This window comes from Dermacentor silvarum, chromosome 5 (genome assembly GCF_013339745.2).
Source record: "Dermacentor silvarum isolate Dsil-2018 chromosome 5, BIME_Dsil_1.4, whole genome shotgun sequence".
NCBI classification, from domain to species: Eukaryota; Metazoa; Arthropoda; class Arachnida; order Ixodida; family Ixodidae; genus Dermacentor; species Dermacentor silvarum.
Genome location: NC_051158.1, coordinates 83,493,419 through 83,515,273, shown reverse-complemented (window position 1 = coordinate 83,515,273; position 21,855 = coordinate 83,493,419). Strand labels below are relative to the sequence as shown.

Genomic DNA, 21,855 nt, shown 5'->3' with positions numbered 1-21,855 from the left:
GACTTGAACTTGACTTGCCACCGCTTTGGGCAGCGCGTTCGAAACGCGTTGAAGGTAAGGCGGAGAGGCCACAGCGTCTTACACCAGCTTCTTACACGGGCCGTAACGCGCTAGCACAAACGCGTTAGAAACGCGCAGTCTTTCGTTAATGTTGGGTATTTATTGTCATCCTGGTGCATATGTCCATGTGCGCTTCGTGGCGTAGTGGTTAGCGCCGCCCGTTCGGAAGCGAGGGGACACAACTTCGGACACAACACAAATTCCGCGCTACGGACACAACTTTCGGAATTCTTTTTTTATCATAAAAGTAGACGTGGCTACCTACTACGACGACGACTACTACTACTACTACTACTACTACAGAGGAGGGACAGACCCACACCCTAAGGAGCTTCGCCCCTTAAAAATACAAAGTAATTCGTTGTGACTGAGAGCAAGCGAGTAGGCTCTCTGGAGGTGTCGCAATTATTGTCCCAAATGGTGTTGCTACTCATAAAATCAGGCTTCAAACCAAATATGAAAAAAAGTTCTTGATTTTAAAACTAAATGTTACACTTCATGATTTAGAAGCACTTTTTAAACAGTTACCAGAGCCATATTTGGTTGTGGGGGGTTTTAATGCGCACTCCTCTTTTTGGGGTGGTGACCAAACAGACACTAGAGGCTGTATCATAGAAGATTTTATCCTATCTAGTAATGTCTGTCCGCTTAATACAGGAACACGTACATATTTCTCTCCGAGCTCAGGAAAAATGAGCTGCTTAGATTTATCTTTTACCTCTCCATCAGTTTTTAACGATTTTAATTGGGATGTACTTGACAACCCCTACGGCAGCGATCACCTTCCTGTAAAAATTAGCTTATCATCCTCACCACAAATCATCCCAAGCAAACCACGCCGTTGGAAGCTGCACTTAGCCAACTGGACATGTTTTCTCATGTCATCTCAATGTCGACGACCTAAACGAACTGTTTACTACCTGTATCATCACTGCTGCGCAGCTGCCTATTCCTCAGTCTTCAGGAGTGGTACAACATAATTATAAAGCCTGGTATACAAAAGAATGCAGGGAAGCAAAAAAAGAAACAAAACAAAGCTTGGGGGATCTTCCGCAGATACCCAACACAGGAAAATCTTGCAAACTTTAAAAAGGCGAAAGCCAACGCGCGCCGCATTCGTCGCGATGCTGAGAAAACTTCTTGGAAAAACTACGTATCATCCATCAACAGTTGAATCACATCCAAAAAAAATGTGGGAACAAGTTCATAAACTAAATCGAAGCTTTTCCCCCTTCACAATCCCATTTCTAACAGCTCCCGGCACAGAAACAAGCATAGGCGAACAGGCAGGCATACTAGGGCAACATTTCTCTGAAGATTCGAGTTCTTCACACTACACAGACTCGTTTTTGAAGTACAAAGATACAGCAGAAAGACAATGGCTTCCTACAAGTGGCAGTACAAACGAGTCTTATAATACACTGATCACGCTTCAGGAAATCCAAAAAAGTACTGTCCGCCGGTAAACAGACAGCACCCGGCCCTGATGAAATACATTATGAAATGCTGGCTCACCTCTCAGAAGCTGCCGTAGAAGCACTTCTGTAATTATTTAACAAAATATGGGTATCAGGCAAAATACCGGAAGCTTGGAAAAAAGCCGTGATTGTACCGTTTCTGAAACCGGCAAAACCACCAACCAATCCTGGCAGTTATAGGCTGACTGTCACGAAAACACTGGGGGTCTGATAGAACATGCCTTCTGCACATTTACCGCTCTTTAGTACGTTCCTCCTTAGACTATGGCTGTATAGTGTACGATTCAGCAAGACCGTCATACTTAAAGAAATTAGATCCAGTGCACAACTCAGGCTTGCGTCTCTCATGCGGTGCATACAGAACATCTCCTATAGCCAGCCTTTATGTTGAAACAAATGAACCATCTCTAGAAAGCAGAAGAGCCGCTCTGACCTGTGCATATATTCTGAAGGTACGATCTCGACCAAACACATTTGCTATCCACTTGTAACAAAATGCTCTTCCAGACGAATATTCAACAACAAACCACAAACTACTAAACCACTGCTCTTGCGATTTGAAGAGATCTGTCAGAATCTGTGCATAGCCGACATATTACCTGACATTGCCCACAGACATGATTCACTACCCCCGTGGTTCAACTTCCCCACAGCTTGTGATCTCATCCTAAACAATTCCGTAAAGCACGGACTCCACCCCAGCAGATTATTCAGGAATTCCTCGCACTAGAGGACAAATACAGCAATTTCACAAGCTTTTATACTGATGGCTCGAAAACGACTGGCCATGTTGGAAGTGCAGTAGTCCAAGGGAACTGGGAAGAAACCGTTAGACTTCCGCAGTGTACATCTATCTTCACTGCTGAATGTTACGCCATTTTCGTAGCCGTAGAAGAAATTTTAAAGGAAAAGATCACAAATAGTATTATATACACAGACTCCCTAAGTGTACTCAAAGCTCTTCACTCCAGAAATGCAGTCACACCGCTACTGGGGGACATTATACACAATGTAATAAAAGCCACCACACAAGGACAGAACCTTAAGTTATGCTGGGTTCCGAGCCACGTCGGAATTAGCGGCAATGAGAGAGCAGATGTACGCGCAGCACAAGCTCAATACAAACAAATCAAGAAAATAAATATACCTCCTAAAGATTGCATTAAGTTCATACATTGTAAACTAAGGGAAAAATGGCAGTCTGCTTGGAACAATGAACTAAATAACAAACTACACTTGGTAAATAAAGCCCGTGTTAGGCGAATGGCGATCTTGCGCACACAAGGAACGGCGGTTCAAAGAAGTGATTCTATGCCGCCTTCGCATAGGACATACACACCTCACACACAACTTCATACTAACAAAGCAAGACAAGCCCCAATGTGAAACATGTGGTGACGAACTAACAGTGAATCACGTCTTATTTTCATGCAGACAACTTGAAACACTGAGAAAAAAAATATTTTACTCCATTTTACAAGGAACACATTCCTTTTCACCCCGCTTTGTTGTTAGGCGACCATGCGCTTCTTGATATATATATATCATATGTTTTTAACTTTTTAAAGGAAGCAGGCATTCTCGAAAAACTGAATTCTCACCGCGTGCTTCGCTACACATTCTGCTACACCTCACCCACCTTCTCATCCCCGAGAAGAAGGTCGAGGTCTTTCTTTAAATTGTTGGGACCCTAGCGTCCTTGCCCAGACAAGGACTCGCTGAGGTGATGCAACTTTTCGGAACAATTATATCCTGTGTTTGGCGCATGATAGCCTTAGCTGCTTATGTGCCATTAAACCCAACAACAACAACCCGCCGTGGTTGCTCAGTGGCTATGGTGTTGGGCTGCTGAGCACGAGGTCGCGGGATCAAATCCCGGCCACGGCGGCCGCATTTCGATGGGGGCGAAATGCGAAAACACCCGTGTATTTAGATTTAGGTGCACGTTAAAGAACCCCAGGTGGTCCAAATTTCCGGAGTCCCCCACTACGGCGTGCCTCATAATCAGATCGTGGTTTTGGCACGTAAAACCCCATAATTCAATTCAACAACAACAACAATCGAGAAAAATTGAAGTAAATATTAGTAGGCTCCGCTGTCACATGCCTTCTTTCAATTTCTATTTACACAGTACTGGTCTGGCACCCTCACCGATTGGTCATATGTGTAGAGAAGATGAGACCATAGAACATTTTCTAATTTCTTGTCGACGATTTACTAGCCTAAGAAAACGAACCCTAGAAACACCACTCGGCCTACATTTAACTGTTCCAAATGTTCTATGTTTGGGTGCCTGTACACTTGGGCACGGCGACGGGAAGGTTGGCGCTGCCTTCCAAGACTTTCTTTTCGCTTCCATGAGATTTAAAATCTGAATGCGAAATTTTTAAGCCACCTTTTTGACCCAAATATAACTTGAATTGCTTTATTTTGGTGGTGACGGTAAATTTTTCACATTTACAAAATCACGTAGGCTTTAAGCTCTATCTTCCGATTCTAACTTAGCGAGATTTTGCACTCAATTAGACATTTTATTTCAACCTAACCGGTTTTTGGTCAATCCCCCGGAGTGGGTACGTGCCAGTATATGCCAAGGATATACATGTACATTTACACCTACATGAGCGGCAACAGAGCCAGCTGTGGAAGAAGTCGACGACCGCGGGAGCAAGGGCGCGATCGCGCGTCAACATGCCAGCTGTGGAAGAGGACAAGGACGACAACGCCGCTCGAGCAATTGCTGACGATGATAGTTTCTGCCAACAGACACACGGACGTTCAGGCTCGACATAGACAAGCTTCGCTTGTAAAACACGCATACAATGTTTTTGAGCGGATTTAATAGCATGAAGAGTTTCGCTGTAAAATAACCGCCGTGGGTTGAGAAAACTACTTCGACACACCTCAAGTCATAACGAGACGTAGACAAAGCCAAATGCCGGTAACCTGTGCCACTTTATAGAGGAGGTCGTGCCTCGAGCCTGTGCCGCACAGTCTCCTACATAGCAGGGGGAGAAGAGTCCCTTGGCGAACATATGCGACCTCGCGCCCTTCGCCCTGGTAGCCAACTGCCGGTACTTTGAGTTCGATAACCTGTGCCAGTTTATGGAGGAGGTCGTGCCTCGTGCCTGTGCCGCACAGCCTACTATATAGCAGGGGGAGAAGGGGGTCCCTTGGCGAACATATGTGACCTCGCGCCCTTCGCTCTGGTATTTGATAGGGTCGAATCAACTTGACGAAATATTCTTGTTTGGGTAGCGCTGAGCTTAGTGCCAAGAAGTTAGATAAAACACAAGATATGGCAACCGATTCAAAGGCCGCGTTCAAGCCCGTTGCACACGTGCTGTTTGACATGGATGGTCTGCTCCTGGGTAAGCTTTCGTGGCATATCTTGCTTGCTTCGTAGCAAAACATATGAAATGTTACAAGATGACTCATGAAGATGAACACACGCAGAATTACCGCGCGACCTGGCCGCTCGAGCCACTTTGCGTGCATTTGGGGGCTTCTTTCACGCTCGGAAAAACTTTTATGTAGCATGTATTGAGCAACAGAACGCTGCATTGGTAGTTTTTCATGTTGCTCTACAACTTTCTCATTGAGACTTTGATAGCACAGTACTTCTCGAGTTAGATAATTATTTACAATTACCTAATTAAATCTCAGTAACGAAAAAATTACTGGCGTTACTAAATAGTAAAAAATTACTAGGTTTGCTTCGCGTAACGCCTTTCCTATTTTTTATCGTGCTGCGTGATAGCTAGGACACCCTGTATATATATATATATATATATATATATATATATATATATATATATATATGTTGTGAAATGCATTCTGTAGAGGATGGGGATTATGTCAGCTAAGAAAGCCGCTCAAGTGAGACAATGGAGTCCATTGCAGGTTTAATGTAACCAAACATTACGATGATTAGGAGAGCGATACCACCATCCGCTTCTAATTCGCAGCATTCCCACCCGTAACACAAATGGCAAGATGGTTCAAAGTATGGCTCGCTGCAGCACTCACCTGTATGCCCTATGATGTTGTCCTGGTTTAGTGTCATGGACTACTTGTGGTGTCCCACTTTCTGCTCCATCTGTTTGATGGCGGGAATTTGGAGCTGTCTCCCGCAGCGTTTGGGGTCTTCCCATTGCGTCTAATGCTCGCACTTGAGTTTCCCGTCACATCCCCTCCAACCGCGCACCAGCATCCATGAAGGCAAAATTTTCTAACATCTAATTTCCTTCAATGAAAGTCGTAGATCATACCTCATCTGTCGATACCTAATGTGAGCTCTTCATGTAGATGAAGACTTCGTTCTCCAATGGTGGTGGGAGCATCTGGGCAGATTTTTTGTAACAGTCTTGCTCAATGGTAGTGTTAAGACACTGGTAAAAACTGACCCCTAGTCAAATAATGAACTAGCTTTGAGTTTGAGCTTTGAGGTGCTCTTGTGTTTTGTTATGTTATTCTGTTGTTAAGGCCTCACCTGTTTTCATACAGTCACTTCTTTCTTGATTTCTTCCTGGAATCCTGAAAGCCGTGCTTTCCAGGTGCTGACTGCGATGCGTTCTTCTCAATTCCCACTGTCTGTATCGGTATTTACACAGAGGGCTCACTTTATTTTCACATTGTACGTTTTCTGCTCAGACCATGCTGACATGAGTCTTTTGGCAGCAGATGTCTTCGTCTGATCCCGCTTCTTGCATCTGACACATTTCGCCGACTCAGTCGAATTGTCAAGTGCTAGAAAATATTTGTGTGTCAGAGGGGTAACGTGAATCCGGCTATTTGTGTCTGTTGCTGCTCACACGTTTGCTGCCTCGCTTTTAGGACGCTGTGCCGTTAGCAACACAATTGTGCTGTTAGTCATATTCACATGTATGCACCACTTCTTTTGCATTCTATTGCGACACTGCAACAGGAAGCGTTGCGCAACTCGCTGGAATTCATGTGCAAAATCAGCTTTCTTCGGCCGATGGCTGAGTGCCCTACTACCCACCACGCTGCGCCACATTGCAGCTACATTGGGTGACATATCAAGCTTTTCCCTACAAGACTCGTGACCAGAAAAGAAAAGTCGTTAAGGAGTCGGCTGGTACTGAGTCTATCGATGGCACAAGGGCCACATGCAGTAGCTCCGCCGGTTCAAATAGCTTTGAGGCAGGTGAGCTTTTGTGTCTTCATCTGGCTCACCACTGGTTGCTCGATGTCAAGTGCCAGTTTCTTCAAGGGTGCCGTGTCCTCCATCGTCAGCTGTCTGGAGATCTCAAGCAGATCTCGGGTATCACGGCACCAATTGTAGTGGATGGGACCACGGCTGCTGAGAAAGACGGTCAAGGAAGACACCGCGGTACAGGTTCACTCGAACCAAATATACCGATGATACGCTGAGCGATGCCGCTGTTCTCTTAGAGTTCGCAACACGCTCTTCGGGTAATTAACATTTAACACATAATGTTTGGTGGTGTAGAAACTATTCTTGTTAGCTGCTTAAGTAAGGTTTGTTGACTTATTGATTGGCTGGGAAAGGCAGGACAGGTGGGCTCCTCCTTTTCACAGGTTACATTCGCGCATAAGAACTAACGCTTTTTTGACTGTTGCAGGTATGTGCTTTGAGCCAAGTTACAAGCAGGCTGTTGTCCGCACTATGTGTGAATTATGGCAGCACCCAAAAAGCTCAGAAGTATCACATCATGTGACGAAGCACTCTGTCCATCGCTTTCGATGTTAAGGCAGCAAAGATGCATGTTAAAGGACACTAAAAGAAAACACTGACCAGTTTGGACAAAGAACTCTTGAAGAACTCTAGATTTGTTGATTTCGCAGTAATAGGTCGATTATTAGAAGAGAAAATGACGGTCAGTTTGATGTTTCAATTTCACCCTGAAGACCCAGAATTGGTTTGTCACGATTGCGTCATGAGTGACAAAGTAAATTATAGAGTTATACGTGTCAAAACCACGATGTGATTATGAGACACGCCGTAATGGGGGACTTTGGAAATTTGGACCACCTGGGGTTGGTTCTTTAACGTGCACCTAAATAAATCTAAGTACACGGGTGTTTTCGCATTTTGCCCTTATCGAATTGCGGCCGCCGTGGCCGGGATTCGATCCCGGGACCTCGTGCTCAGCAGCCCAACACCATAGCCACTGAGCAACCACGGCGGGTATGGGTGACATTGTAATTTTTTCGCATTTTGGCCATTGCGGTGCAGAAAACTTCTTGCAACTTCCTAAGTTCAGTCTTTGGATCTTTTAGAATACGATGTAGTCCATCTTTTTCAACATCTGGTGCATTAAATCCACATACAAGTATTTTTACAGCGGAAGCATACGCAATCCTCTTGGCAGTGAAACACATAAAGCTAATGAATGTTACCAAAGCAATTGTGTTCACGGACTCATTAAGCGTCGTTAGAGCTCTATTGAGTCTACGAAAACACAAGAATTCAGTTTTTAACGAACTCTACAGCCATAGAGGCATAAAAGGCAATGTAGCTGCAGACGAAAGTGCCACGTCAGTAGTTTTTAAACATACAGATACAAACATAGCTATCCCTCCCACAGACCTAAAGCCTTTCTTGCGTCATCAGTTGCGGAGATTTTGGCAAAGGCAGTGGGACAGGCTACATATATGATCAAACCAAGAATAGGGAAATGGATGACCGAGAAAACGGCAAGACACAGGGAAGTGCTTCTCTGCAGGTTAAGAATAGGTCATACCTATGGCACACACTCTTACCTCCTTTCTGGAAGTGATCCCCCAAAATGTGATAGGTGTGGCGATATTCTTACAGTCCTCCATGTTCTTGTCCAGTGCCCTGAGAAGCCCAGCGTAAAAAGTACTTTTATCCCGCATATCGTCAGCATTCTTTCTTAGCCATGAACCGCTTTTTGATTTTAATACAGTCTTAAAGTTTTTAGCAGACGTAAACACTTTACAAAACATCTGGCCAGGCTATCTGTAGCGCAGCCTCGTCTTGCAGGTTGCAGCTGCAGTAGAAAAAGTGTTTACAGCACGTGCCTCTCAGCCCTTGATTTCAAGGAACCTCTTGAGGCACTAGTGCTATTGTATACGTTTTAGTACATCATTAATTCCTAACGGAATTCTTATAGTCATAACTCTAATCATTAGTCATTGTTATTATTTTAATATCAACATATTTTACGCAATTTACAGCGTCTTTCTTTTAGGCCCTTTTACAGCCACGCTACATCAACCATTTAACTCATAGACCACTCTATTCATAGTACACAGATAAACCGTCACCATTTTTCATGGCGCTCTTTGGCCATATCTGGCCCTTGTGCCAATAAAAACCACATATTATTAGAAATAATTTTTCTCTGTAACTCTTGCGCCAAGTTTGATGAGGTTTGATGCATCTACGTTAAAGTGACCGCTGGTAGCGTATTCTTGATTTAGGCCCTAAATTTTTTATTAAAAATGGTTCAATAGTGCAAATTTTCAGTAAAATAAACTATCAGGTTTACAAATCTCACTCAGCAATGACTAACAACATCACAATTTTGTCAAATCCATCTAATGGTACATCTAAAGTGGACAAAATCAATCTATTTTATACATGGAATATGGAAGTAAAACTTTTGCAATACCCTTGTAAACAGTGTAACAAATTCACTTAATTGATGTGTCAGATTTGTCTGATTTGGATGCTCTTAATGGATGCAGTTTACGGAACTGCGATATCTGTTCTTGCTACAGAGCTACGAATTTGTAAACTTCGTCCTATTTTTTCTCACCTACCAATTTTCGAAAATTCCTTTGCAAAAATCTTGCCCTAAATAAAAAATTCTCGCCTTAAATCAAAATTGACCTTTCAACCGTCACTAGAATTTAACTTTCTCCCTCAAGTGCAAAAGATTTCATTAAAATCGACCGAGTGGTTATCCCTAAAAAGCGTTTCTGTTTTACGTGTAATTGAATTCTGAATACATGACATCGGAGTTGGGCCTGAGCTAAAGCTATTTACAACTTTACAAACACAGTTGATATCATTTATTTTCTGTAAGGTTAATCTTTAAGGTTGTTACCATCTGTGGGCAGACCTAGCCCATGAATGAATTCCAAGCTACGGCTCCACTCCAACGCCGCCTTTTCGATATAATTGGTAGATCAACTTATGGTGCTAGATCGTATAGTCGTTTTGGCACGTAAAGCCCCATATTTTTTGTTGCATAAGAGAACAGAGCAAACTGCACTACGCACTACGAAAGCCTGAATGATCCATATACTTGTACACCTCTCTCCAAGTTTTCAAAAATGACGTTGGGCGTGGCCATCCAGTCAGAAACTCGGCATCACTCGCACACAGATTACTAGCTAAAAGTCACAAACATAAGGGAAGAAATGAACAAAAGGGGCCCTGGACATACAACAAAAGCGCTGTTCGTAGGAAAAATAAGCAGCACATGCAACACAACTTTTGTTGCCAAAGAGACCAGTAAAAACAGGTTGGTCTAGCAAATGATGGTAATGGGATGCTAAAGGAAAAAAAATTGAGCTGCATTTGTAAATTGCCACTCTGCAATGCCAAAAAAGTCGCTTGTTGTGTGAGAAAAGTGTTGAAGTCTTGAAGGCACTCTTGAAGTCTTGAAGGCAGTCTTGAAGCATTGAAGGCACGAAAATGAAATACCGAAGTTCTCACAAGCTCATTGTGACGTCATATGCACTTTGACGGCGGTGCCTGCTACGGACTAGTTAAATATTTATCGGCAGAGATGAGCTACTGTGTGTTTAAAGAACCAAGAACTCAACTCGACGGGTTTCAAGAACGTTTACTGAGCCGCAAGGACCTGATCCATATACTTTAGTATATGGATCATACTAATACAAAAAAGCATGTTAAAGCATGGAGCATGTTAATACAAAAAAAAAAATCCCTTGAAATCTGCGTTGACGCTCACATGCTTGTGCTGGGATTTCAGTGCAAAATTCAAAAGACAGAACTTTGACCTTTATTCAGTTGTCTTAATAGTGGACCTATTACGGTGAAATTAATGAAAACAACGTTATGGAAGAATAACTTCATTACTCTAAACTGGTTTAGTGCTTCTCTTTAGCCCCCCTTAAATGTCACTAGGCCATTTGTGTACATCTTGCCACGCTGTTCTGGGTTATAATGCTCTAATGACCCTGACCTTTGTGGTCCCCTCTTGTTTGTTTAGCCGTATTTCCATAGGCTGAAATTTCATATTCACACTCTTGCGGTAGGATTTACTTCCTGTCGTTCCTCTTTTGTTCAGACACAGAGTCATTGTACGCTGAGGCCATGCAACAGGTGACGCAGCGCTATGGCAAGGACTACACTTGGGAAATCAAGGCAGCCGTGATGGGCACCCCTGGGTCCGAGGCGATGCGCGTCATCATCGACAGGCTGCAGCTGCCGCTCACCGTGGAGCAACTCGATGCCGAGCTGCACCGGATGCACGCAGAGCTCTTCCCCACTGCGCAACTCATGCCTGGTGAGAAGCACACAATTAATCAATCAATCAATCGGTATTCATTCCACTGCATGTTTTGCACAGATGAAAAGGGGGAATGGTAAGACAATGAATATTGCTGCTCGTCAAAGTGCCTTCCATCCCCGCCGTTGCCGCTCAAGTGGTCATGGCGTTGGGCTGCTAAGCTCAATGGTTGTGGCGACCGCATTTCAGTAATGCCGAAACGCACAAACACTCGTGTGCTTAGGTTTGAGTGCACGTTTACGAACCCGAGGCGGTAAAAAATTATTTGGATTCCCCCACTAAAACATGCTTCATACTCAAGGTTGCGGTTTAGGCATGTGAATTCCTAGACTTTAATTATACAACTTTAATATCATCGAAGGCTTATGCACAAGGGAAATTGTGCACGGTGTTTAACTAAGTACTGGCATATTTCCGACCGTTCACTTTTGCGTTAGCCCTTTATTGCCTGGTGCTTCCCCATATTGCTGCAATGATTTCTGCAAGATACTTGTTCTTTTTTATTATTCTTATCCTCAATTTGTTTTTCACATTTCGGCGGACAATAAACATTTTTGGGGGATTTCAGTGCCGTCATTCAAAGGTTAAATGAAGGTCCCGTGCCTCGACAGCATAGAAACATACTGGACAAGCATCAGAGAGCCCAAAATAATTTACTACAACAGCTCTTCTATCAGTGACTTTAGATTTTGTATCCCAGGAGGTGTCATGCTGTGTGATATCATCGTGACGCAGAAGGGAGTCACGTGAGAGCACGAGATTACATCTTGACAATTGCTCTGGCTCGCTCAATTGTCTATGCTGCTATATCGGGCGTAACAATGAGTAGCAGCATAGGAGGAGCACGAGCGATCTGTAGCAAGTAACAAAGCGCTACAATATTTGCAATATGTGTGCAGGCACCCCGCCCCCAATCTTGCCTTGTCCGGGGGAAATTTTTGTTACTTATGTTCACAGGTTGGCAGCTACGATGACGAGGTAGAACATTGAAACTTTGATGTTGTGCATACAGTTGAAGCCAATTCATTCTTTTCATTTTGTTTCTGTACTGTCAGCATAACATTGTAAAGATTTCCTATACATTTCAGCAAAGTTTGTATTGCTCAAGTACTGTGACATTATTACTCTCCGACGTTTTTTTTTTCAAATTTTTATCTTTGAAAAGCACATTTTTTCAGCTTTTGATATTGTAGCATGTTAATATAACCATGATCATATAATATCCAATAAAAACTATTAGCGCTGTCCGCGCGGCTATTTCTTTTTCTTTTTTGTGTCTGCTGAATTCGGAGACGTTCAAGCGCACGTGCGCTGTTGCGCATGCAATGGAGGAAAACTCTGCCCGATCGGCTGGAATTAAGGCACTGCAACAAGCAGACGGCAATCACTGCAATATTTTTCGAGCGTACGATATTTACTCGAAAAAAAAAAGTGGGCAGTGTGGGTGTGCGAGTATTATGCGAGTGCGGTGATTACAAGAGTAAATACGATATTGCTTTGTACGAGACGACTACCTACTGGAAATCACGTGTCTCAAAACTTGACTGGGCGTCGGAACACGTGACAATCGCTTTGTTGCGCGTGGCTTAGAATTGCTACACGTCACCTAGCCATCCACACTTTTTGAGCCTTTATTTCCCCGACGGCAGAGTCGGGAAAATAAAGGCTCGCTTATTGATCGCTGCTAATCCTATCGTCGTGTAGAATAGGGAAAACACAATACTCTGTCAAACAATGGCACCTCACCGCGTGCGGAAAGCGTTTCCAGATGTGCTGGACAGTGTGATTCGCGTCCGAAGAAGAAAAATTCGACATTAATGGCCGCAACATCAGTATACATATCGCTTAACTATCATCTCGAAGATATCCCACAAGTAGAGTCACTGAAGTACCTTAGAGTTATTTCTAAGGGAAATCTTAACTGGCGGCAGTATATTGAATATCTTGCAACAAAAGGAGCTGCTCGTACAATGGGCATTTTGCGCAAGTTGAGCTATCGAAGAACAGGTATGTGAAGAAAATCCACTTTTATGGTATATAAAATGTACGTTCGTCAGGTTTTAGAATTTGGCTGTTTTATTTCATGTGTTCCATCATACAAGCTTCGCTAGTTTTATTAGAGCGAGAGGCGCTACGTCTGTGCTTTGGCCTTCCAAAATACATTGCAAATGCCGTATTTATATCTGGAAGCGAGAATCCCCACCCATTTTATGCCGATTTCACCTTCTAACCGTTCAGACTTTCTTACGACTATATGAATCACCATTAAGCCGTCCTCAAATAACTTTCGTCTTCGATCCACAATTATTTTTTGCTATTCATTGGCCCACGTTTCATACACCCCAGATTATATTTGTGCAAAATTTACTTGAACCACTAAATGTGCAAATTCGCGATGTGCTTCCTAACTATACGCATTCAAATTAGTAGAGATCAGGTTCAATGGCATTTTCCCAAACCCCCGCAGGGGCGTCTGCGTCAGCTGGCGTTTGGTTTGTTGCGACACGACGTACCCGAGCACACGAGGGTTGGACCCTCCCGCGTCCATCCGTGCGTGGCTTAGCCGTGTCCGGGAAAAAGGAGATCCTGGGGGTTGAGCCGATGCCGGGTGTTCGGACCTTTATGGCCCCTCGGCGGAGGCAACACACACAACCCTTTGGCTTCTGCTTCGCGTAGACGGCACCCCTGGGCTGACCCACCCAGGGGAAACCGGCTGATCGCCTTTTCCTATCCCCCTCTCTGACCTTTTTTCTTTCCTATCTCCTTTCCTTACTGTCATGTCTCCTCTTCTCTACTGTTACTTCCTCACTTTTTTTTTTCATAGGCGGCTTGGGTTAACCTTGTGTCTATCTGCCCTCCCATGGCATAATATATTATAGTAGCGATGTACGGTTGGCGTATGCTGTCTTAAACATTAAGAACTGCAGCGTCCGCAAGTTGGGCTCCATGGGTGGCCGCCATTGCTGCGGAACACAAAACACAATTACATGGTAACCCCTACATTTCCCCGTCTTGATCGCCAGCCTCAGAGGAATCAGAATCGTTGTATATGTTTATGAAACCAACCGAAACTTTCCCGCAATTCCACGTGATCCACAGTGAGAAAACCGAAAGATCAGCTCGAGTAATTTCGCCATTTGTTGTCGCAAAATCTCTGACCGTACCCCGCAGGGGCGTCTGCGCAAGCAGGCGTTTGGTGAGTTGCGCCACCACGTACCGGAAAATTGGTGTCGAAACTTGAATTTGCGCCTCTGGCAAATACTTAACGGATCTGTCCGCCAAAAAGACTGGTTTGAAATAGCCGGTCATGTTCTCTGACGGCACCAGACTTCCCTTGGGGGTTGGACCCTCCCGCGTGTAGACGTGTCTGGGGAAAGGGGGATCCTGGGGGTTGAGCCGATGCCGGGTGCTTGGACCTTTAAGGCCCCCCGGCGGAGGCAACACACCTCTTCGGCCTCTGCTTCACATAGACGGCACCCCTGGGCTGACCCACCGAGGGGAAATCGGCAGTTGCCGTTTTCCTGTCCTCCTCTTAAACCATCATCTTTCACTCTCACTTTCAGTCTATCCTGTCTTCTTTTCACTTCCTTTTACTTCCGTTTTCCAATTTAGCTAAGGTTAACCTTGTGTGGGTAGCCAACCTTGAATATTCCATATTTGGTTATAGTAGTGGCGTACAGCTGGCGTTTGCAGGACCAATCTTTTCCAGGTAGTTTTCCCTAGTTGGGCTTCATGGTGGGTGGCTGGCGCTGCTGCCGAACATTCACCTATACTTATGGCAAGTTCCTTCCCCCCACTCACTGATCGCCGTCTGAAACGAGGGCGCACCGAAGATGTTTTCCAGTTTTTTGGACGTCAAACACATGACTTTCCCCGATTTCATGTGATCCACTCGGAAAAAACAGACAAATCAGTACGAACAATCTCACCTTTCCTTGTGTCAAAGACTCTGACTGATATTTTTGGACCAGGCTATAAAGCATCCAGGATGGCAAGCGGGGATCTCCTCTTGGAGCTCCGTGATATGAAACAATACGAGAAACTACCCAACCTAGTGGCATTTGGAGAAGCTTCCTGTTAGGCCATACGTGCCAAATCCTCTACGATGTTTCAAATGCCAGCGGTTCGGCCATAGTTCACAGAACTGTCGAGGCCGCCAAACTTGTGCGAAATGCAGTGCTTCTGAACACTCCTCATTGTCTTGTGAAAGCTCTGTGATGGGGAGCACGCCGCCTACTCGCGGTCGTGCCCAACCTGGAAAAAAGAAAAGGAAATAGTAACTATTAAAGTAAAAGAAAACATAACTTTCAAGGACGCACGCAGGCGGGTATTGCACCTGCCAAAAACCAGCTTTGCCGAAGTGGCGCGTCAGGGGGCAGCGCCACAACGGCTCCCGGCGGCTGTCTGGCACACGCGTAGCGGGCCGGCGGTGACGCCATCCGCCCCCTCGGCGGCTGCAGCTAGCGCTGCTCCGCCATCTCAGAACAAGGGGCCATCGACCTCCGGGCTGGTGGCCTCCAAGGTCTCGTCTCGAGGGACGAGACCTTGACCGCAGCGATGGCCTAGCGGTAGAGCATCCGCCTCGTATGCGGAAGGTACCGAGTTCAAATCCCGGTGCCGCCGGGAACCCACCGGTTTTTCTCATGGGTAGAGATGTCCCCTGGCCTGGTGCTCGGCTGTCGTGGGGGTCCACATCTCGAAAGAGGGCCCAATAGAGACTTCAGCTGTTGTCTCTGGGCGCCTCTTGTCCAACCACAGACGGCCTTGTAGACGAGCATCCGCCGCGGCTGTGGGAGGCAAGTGCTGCCGCCGGGTACCTACCGGTCAAATAGGTACAAGCGCGCTCCCGGCCTGGTGCTCGGCCATTATGGGACCTGAACGCTTTGAAAGGGGTGTTTGACCTCAACCCGAAGGTGCCCCCACCTCAATAGGTGCTTGGGGCGCCACATGGGAAATGACCGCCATGGGAGCGGCCCAGACACCACTTGATTTCCGTGCTCACGTTGGTTTCGACGGGAATGCAGGGCGCAGGCTCCTTTCCCTAGCATATCACCCCTGAAGGAAGGTGAACGCCAGGCCGGGGTACGCTTGTACCCTTTTGAACCAGTGGGTGCCCGGCGGCGGTGAGAATCGAACCCACAGCCTCCCGCAGCCGAGGCGGACGCCTTCACGTCAAACTAACCGCTCGCAAGAGCGCGTGTCCAGCGCCTCGCAAGAGGACATGGAGACCAAGCGTGAGGGCGCAGTCAGCGCCTAAGGAGCGGTCGATGGAATCGCGCCGCTCCAAAAAAGAAAAATCTCGTGTCACGGCTCCTGGAAAGGGCCCGTGAGCTAACTTTGTATTCTTGAACGCACAGCACAAAAACACATTGAAAATGGACACACAAATTTTACAGTGGAATGTGAGAAAAGTGCTGTGTGTTCAGGAAACGCATTTGAAACCCCAACAAAGAAACTTCCTCAGGCAATATGCTATCTTCCGGAGAGACCGTGACTTTTTCTAGATAAGTCTGTTCCTTGCCAGAACCTTTCTCTTCAGACGCCCCTTGAGGCGGTGTCCGTGCGAGCGATACTCTTCAACAACTTGGTAACCATCTGTTCTATTTACATACCGCCAGACTACAAACTCAGCAAAACGGAATTTTATACGCTAACTGACCAGCTCCATACATTATTGCCATACATTATTGCCGGTGATTTTAATGCTCACAGCACTTTGTGGGGAGACTCCCGGTGTGACGCCAGGGGTCGGCTTATAGAGAACTTTCTAATAACCTCTGGTGCATGTCTGTTTAAAAAGAGCCCACATATTACATCTACCATAATTCATTTTCTTCCATAGATTTAGCGATTGGCTCTGCTACCCTTCTTCCCTATATGGAATGGAATGTCGTTAAAAATCCATTCGGGAGCGACCACTGTCCTGTGACACTGACTCTAATAGAGGAGCATGAGTCCTCCCCACGCCCCCCGTTGGAAAATAAAATCAGCTGACTGGAAAGGTTTGAAAGAGTCAACCTACTTATCACCAGATTTTATCAACGATTTTAGTATTGACGACGCAGTAGCATATTTTACTGGTTTTATACTCCACGCAGCTGAAAAATTCATTCTACAAACAAAAGGCCTCTCATGTAAAAGACGGTTTCCCTGGTGGAATGAGGAGTGCAGACTGGCACGAAAGAAACAGAACAAAGCGTGGGGCGCATTGCGTCGCGCCCCGACTGCGGAAAATCTTATCGAATTTAAACTGGTAAAATCACAGGGAAGGCGTACGCGGCGACAGGCAAGGAGGACTAGCTGGGAGAGGTTTCTCTCTAGTATAACATCCTATACCCAAGAGGGTAAATAAAGTATGGAATGGCCTAAGAAAGCTAAAGGGGCAGCAAATCCACCCATTACCTTTAGTTGACGACCATGGGAATACCTTGGAAGACCAGGCCAACGCTCTGCGCGAACACTTCGAACGTGTATCAGGCTCCATCCATTACTCAAAATCATTCCTTAAATATAAACAAATAGCAGAACTTAAGTCACTGGATCGCAAATACAGACCGAATGAACAATACAACCGTCCATTTAATATAGCTGAGCTGAGAGCTGCCTTGAGCGTATGCAGCAGCTCCGCACCGGGACCTGACAGAATCATGTATATCTCACTCTATCTGGGCTGCCGGATACCTGCCTTCCTCATGGAAGGAAGCTATTGTTATTCCAGTTTTGAAGCTGGGCAAAGACCCTTCCTCGGCGGCAAGTTACCGCCCGATAGCTCTCACAAGTTGCCTGTGTAAACTTTGTGAAAAAATGATTAATCGCCGACTTAAACATTTCCTTGAACTGAACAATATGCTTGATCCCTATCACTGTGGCTTTAGAGAAAGGCGGTCCACAACTGACCATCTTGTGCGCATTGAAGGACATATACGTGACGCATTTGTACATAAACAGTTTTTATTGTCGACATTTCTCGATATGGAAAAGGCGTACGACACAACTTGGCGTTACGGAATTTTGCGACACTTGTCGGGAATGGGCATCCGTGGAAATATGCTAAACGTAATAGAAAGCTATTTGTCTAACCGTACCTTCCGTGTGAAAATCGGCAACGTATTGTCGCGTTAATTTATAGAGGAAACTGGTGTACCCCAAGGAGGTGTGCTCAGCTGCACACTGTTTATCGTGAAGATGAAACACCCTTCGTGCTTCATTACCGCCAGCTATTTTTTATTCCGTCTACGTAGACGACATACAAATAGGTTACAAATCCTGCAACCTTACAGTGTGTGAGAGACAGGTACAACAGGGCTTGAACAAAGTGTCCAAATAGGCAGACGAAAACGGATTCAAAGTGAACCCCCACAATTGTTCTTGGTGTTCTTTTCACCAGGAAGAAAGGGCTTGTTCCAGATCCCACTATCGAAATGTATGGACAACAAATACCGGTCAACAAAGAGCACAAGTTCCTAGGCATCATACTTGATTCTAAACTTACTTTCATTGCGCATATAAAATATCTCAAGGTGAAATGTCTAAAAACAATGAACTTACTGAAAATGTTATCTCACACATCCTGGGGTAGCGACAGGAAGTGTTTACTGAACCTTTACAAAAGTCTCATTTCATCTCGATTGGATTATGGTAGCGCGGTATATCACTCTGCCGCCCCTAGTGCGCTGAAGATGCTGGATCCCGTCCACCATCTAGGTATCCGCCTGGCCACTGGCGCTTTTAGAACAAGCCCCATTGAAAGTTTATACGTCGAATCAAATGAGTGGTCACTCCACCTGCAGAGAACATTCACCAGCCTCACATATTTCCTTAAAGTTCACCCTAATCAGCAGCATCCGTGTTTTAATACCGTTAACGATATGACGTGTGCTACACTTTTTCGTAATCTTCCCTCTGTAAGACAGCCTTTCTCACTGCGTGTCAGGGAGCTAAGCGAAGAAATGGACATCCCACTCCTCGAACATCGCTTAATGCCTTCAGCCAAGCTGTTACCACCTTGGGAGTGATATATCTGTTACCACCTTGAATGTGATATATCCTTTGTAGAAGTTACAAAGCATGCTTCAGAGGTCGAAATCCCCCCGCAGGGGCGCCTGCGTAAGCAGGCGTTTGGTGGGTTGCGACACCACGGACCCGAGCACATGGGGGTCGGACCCTCCCACGCTTAACCGTGCGTGGCTTAGCCGTGTCCGGGGAAAAGGGGATCCTGGGGGTTGAGCCAATGCTGAGTGCTTGGACCTTTATGGCCCCTCGGCGGAGGCAACACACCCCTTTGGCCTCGGCTTCACGTAGACGGCACCCCCGGGCTGACCCACCCGGGGGAAATCGGTAGTTGCCTTTTCCTGTCTCTCTCCCTCCAACCTTCGTCTTTCTCTCTCACTTTCCATCTCTCCTGTCTTCTCTTCGCTTCGTTTTACTTCCAATTTTCCAGGCAGCAAGGGTTAACCTGGTGTAATCTATCCAACCTTGGGTCTATTATATTAGGTTATAGTGGCTATGTACAGCTGGCGTCTGCGTCTCCTTCGGGTCTCGTAGCGTCCCCTTGTTGGGCTCGGTGGTGGGTGGCTGGCATAGCTGCCGAAATCATCGTTACCTTTATGGCTTTTTCGTCATTCCCCCGACTCCCTGATCGCCCTCATAAACGAGGGCGCACCGAAGAAGTTTTTAAGTTTTTTGGCCGCCAAGTTGATAATTTCCCAAGATTTCATGTTATACATTCCGAGAAAGCAGAAAAGTCAGCAAGAATAGTCTCACCTTTTCTGGTTGCGAAATCACTGATGGAGGCTTTTGGCCCAGGCTACAAAGTTTCCAAATTGGCAAGCGGCGATCTACTTCTTGAACTCCGTGATAAACTGCAATACGAAAAGCTACCCAATCTTGTGTCTTTCGGGGCCATTCCAGTGAGTGTCACCCCACACCGTTCTATGAACACCATTCGTGGTGTCATCTCCGATGATGATCTAATGGAGCTAACTGAGACTGAACTTTTGGAGGGATGGAGTGACCAGAATGTCATCAATGTGAAAAGAATTAAGATAAGGCGTGATGGTAAAGAGATTCAAACCAAGCATCTAATCCTAACATTCGGCTCAAGTGTACTTCCCGAGATTATCGAGACAGGCTATGTAAAGATCCGAGTCAGGCCCTATATCCCGAATCCCCTCCGCTGCTTCAAATGCCAGAGGTTTGGCCACAGTTCTCAGAACTGCCGAGGCCGAATAACCTGCGCCAAATGTGCCGATGAACATCCATCTGAATCTTGTGAGAACGCGCCACACTGTGTAAATTGTGATGGGGAGCACGCCGCGTATTCGCGTTCCTGTCCATCTTGGAAGAAGGAGAAAGAAATAGTAACGATCAAAGTCAAAGAGAACATATCATTCAGAGAAGCGCGAAGGCGGGTGTCCTACCTGCCGAAGAATAGCTTTGCCGAAGTGGCGCGTCAGGGGGCAGCGCCACAACGGCCTCCGGCGGCTGTCAGGCCCACACACAGTGAGCCGGCGGTGACGCCACCCGCCCCCTCGGCGGCTGCAGCTAGTGCTGCTCCGCCATCTCAGAACAAGGGGCCATCGACCTCCGGGCTGGTGGCCTCAAGGGTCTCGTCCCACGAGACGAGGCCGTCACGACACACCAACCGCTCGCAAGAGCGCGTGTCCAGCGCCTCACAAGAGGCTATGGACACAACAACCAACCAGACGGCGCCACTTGCGCCTAAGGAGCGGCGGGAATCTCTCGACCGCTCCAGAAAAGAGAAACCTCGCGTCACGGCGCCTGGAAAGGGCACCGTGAGCTAGTCTTCATCTTCTGAACACACAGCACAAACTCCTTTTCAATATGAACACGCAAATATTACAATGGAACGTTAGGGGTCTCCTTCATAACCTTGATGATGTCAAAGAGCTCCTTCTTAAATATAGTCCGAGGGTGCTGTGTGTCCAGGAGACGCATCTCAAAGCAGAGAACAGAAACTTTTTAATGCACTATGCCATTTTTCGCAAGGACCGCGACGACGCTACCGCCTCGTCGGGCGGTGTCGCTATAATAGTAGATAAAGGTGTTGCCTGTCGGCAATTGAACCTCCGAACTTCCCTTGAGGCAGTTGCTGTCCGAGCAATACTGTTCGGTAAGCTAGTCACAATTAGTTCGATTTACGTCCCTCCTTGTTATCAACTTTCCAAGACACAGTTTCAAAGCTTCATTGATGAACTTCCTCCGCCATACATAGTTGTCGGTGATGTGAACGCTCATAGCCCCTTATGGGGCGACTCTCGTTTAGATGCGCGAGGACGCCTTATAGAAAATTTTCTGTTTTCTTCAGGTGCATCTATACTTAACAAGAAAGAGCCAACTTATTACAACGTTACACATAACACATACTCAGCCATTGATTTAAGTATAGTCTCGAGTACTCTAATTCCGTATCTGGAGTGGTCTGTTCTCAGGAACCCCTTTGGGAGCGACCATTTCCCAGTTATGCTAAACTTAACAAAACAAGATACATGCTTGCCACATTTTCCTCGATGGAACATGGACTCGGCCGACTGGGAAATGTTCCGAGAGCTTACGTATTTAGGCGGAGATGAAATTGCTGTTTTTAATGTAGAAGACGCTGTTGCATACCTAACAGGTTTCATTATTAGCGCTGCAGTTAAATGTATTAAGCAAACTAGCGGATTAGCTAATAAGCGTCGCATCCCATGGTGGAACGACGAATGTCGGAAAGCGCGCAAAAATCAAAACAAAGCTTGGAGATTGCTTCGCAATTCTCCAACTGCTGAAAACCTCATTAATTTCAAACAGATAAAATCACA

General features: G+C 45.9%; 1 protein-coding gene across 1 annotated transcript; it reads left to right on the top strand.

The window, feature by feature from the left end:
• The first annotated feature begins 4,718 nt into the window (after window positions 1-4,718).
• LOC119454206 (pseudouridine-5'-phosphatase-like) lies at window positions 4,719-11,785 on the top strand. The gene is made up of 3 exons (XM_037716193.2): window positions 4,719-4,909; window positions 10,814-11,032; window positions 11,736-11,785. The coding sequence occupies exons 1-3, from the start codon at window positions 4,837-4,839 to the stop codon at window positions 11,783-11,785; spliced, it is 342 nt and encodes a 113-aa protein (XP_037572121.1). The 5' UTR covers window positions 4,719-4,836.
• The last annotated feature ends 10,070 nt before the right edge of the window (window positions 11,786-21,855 follow it).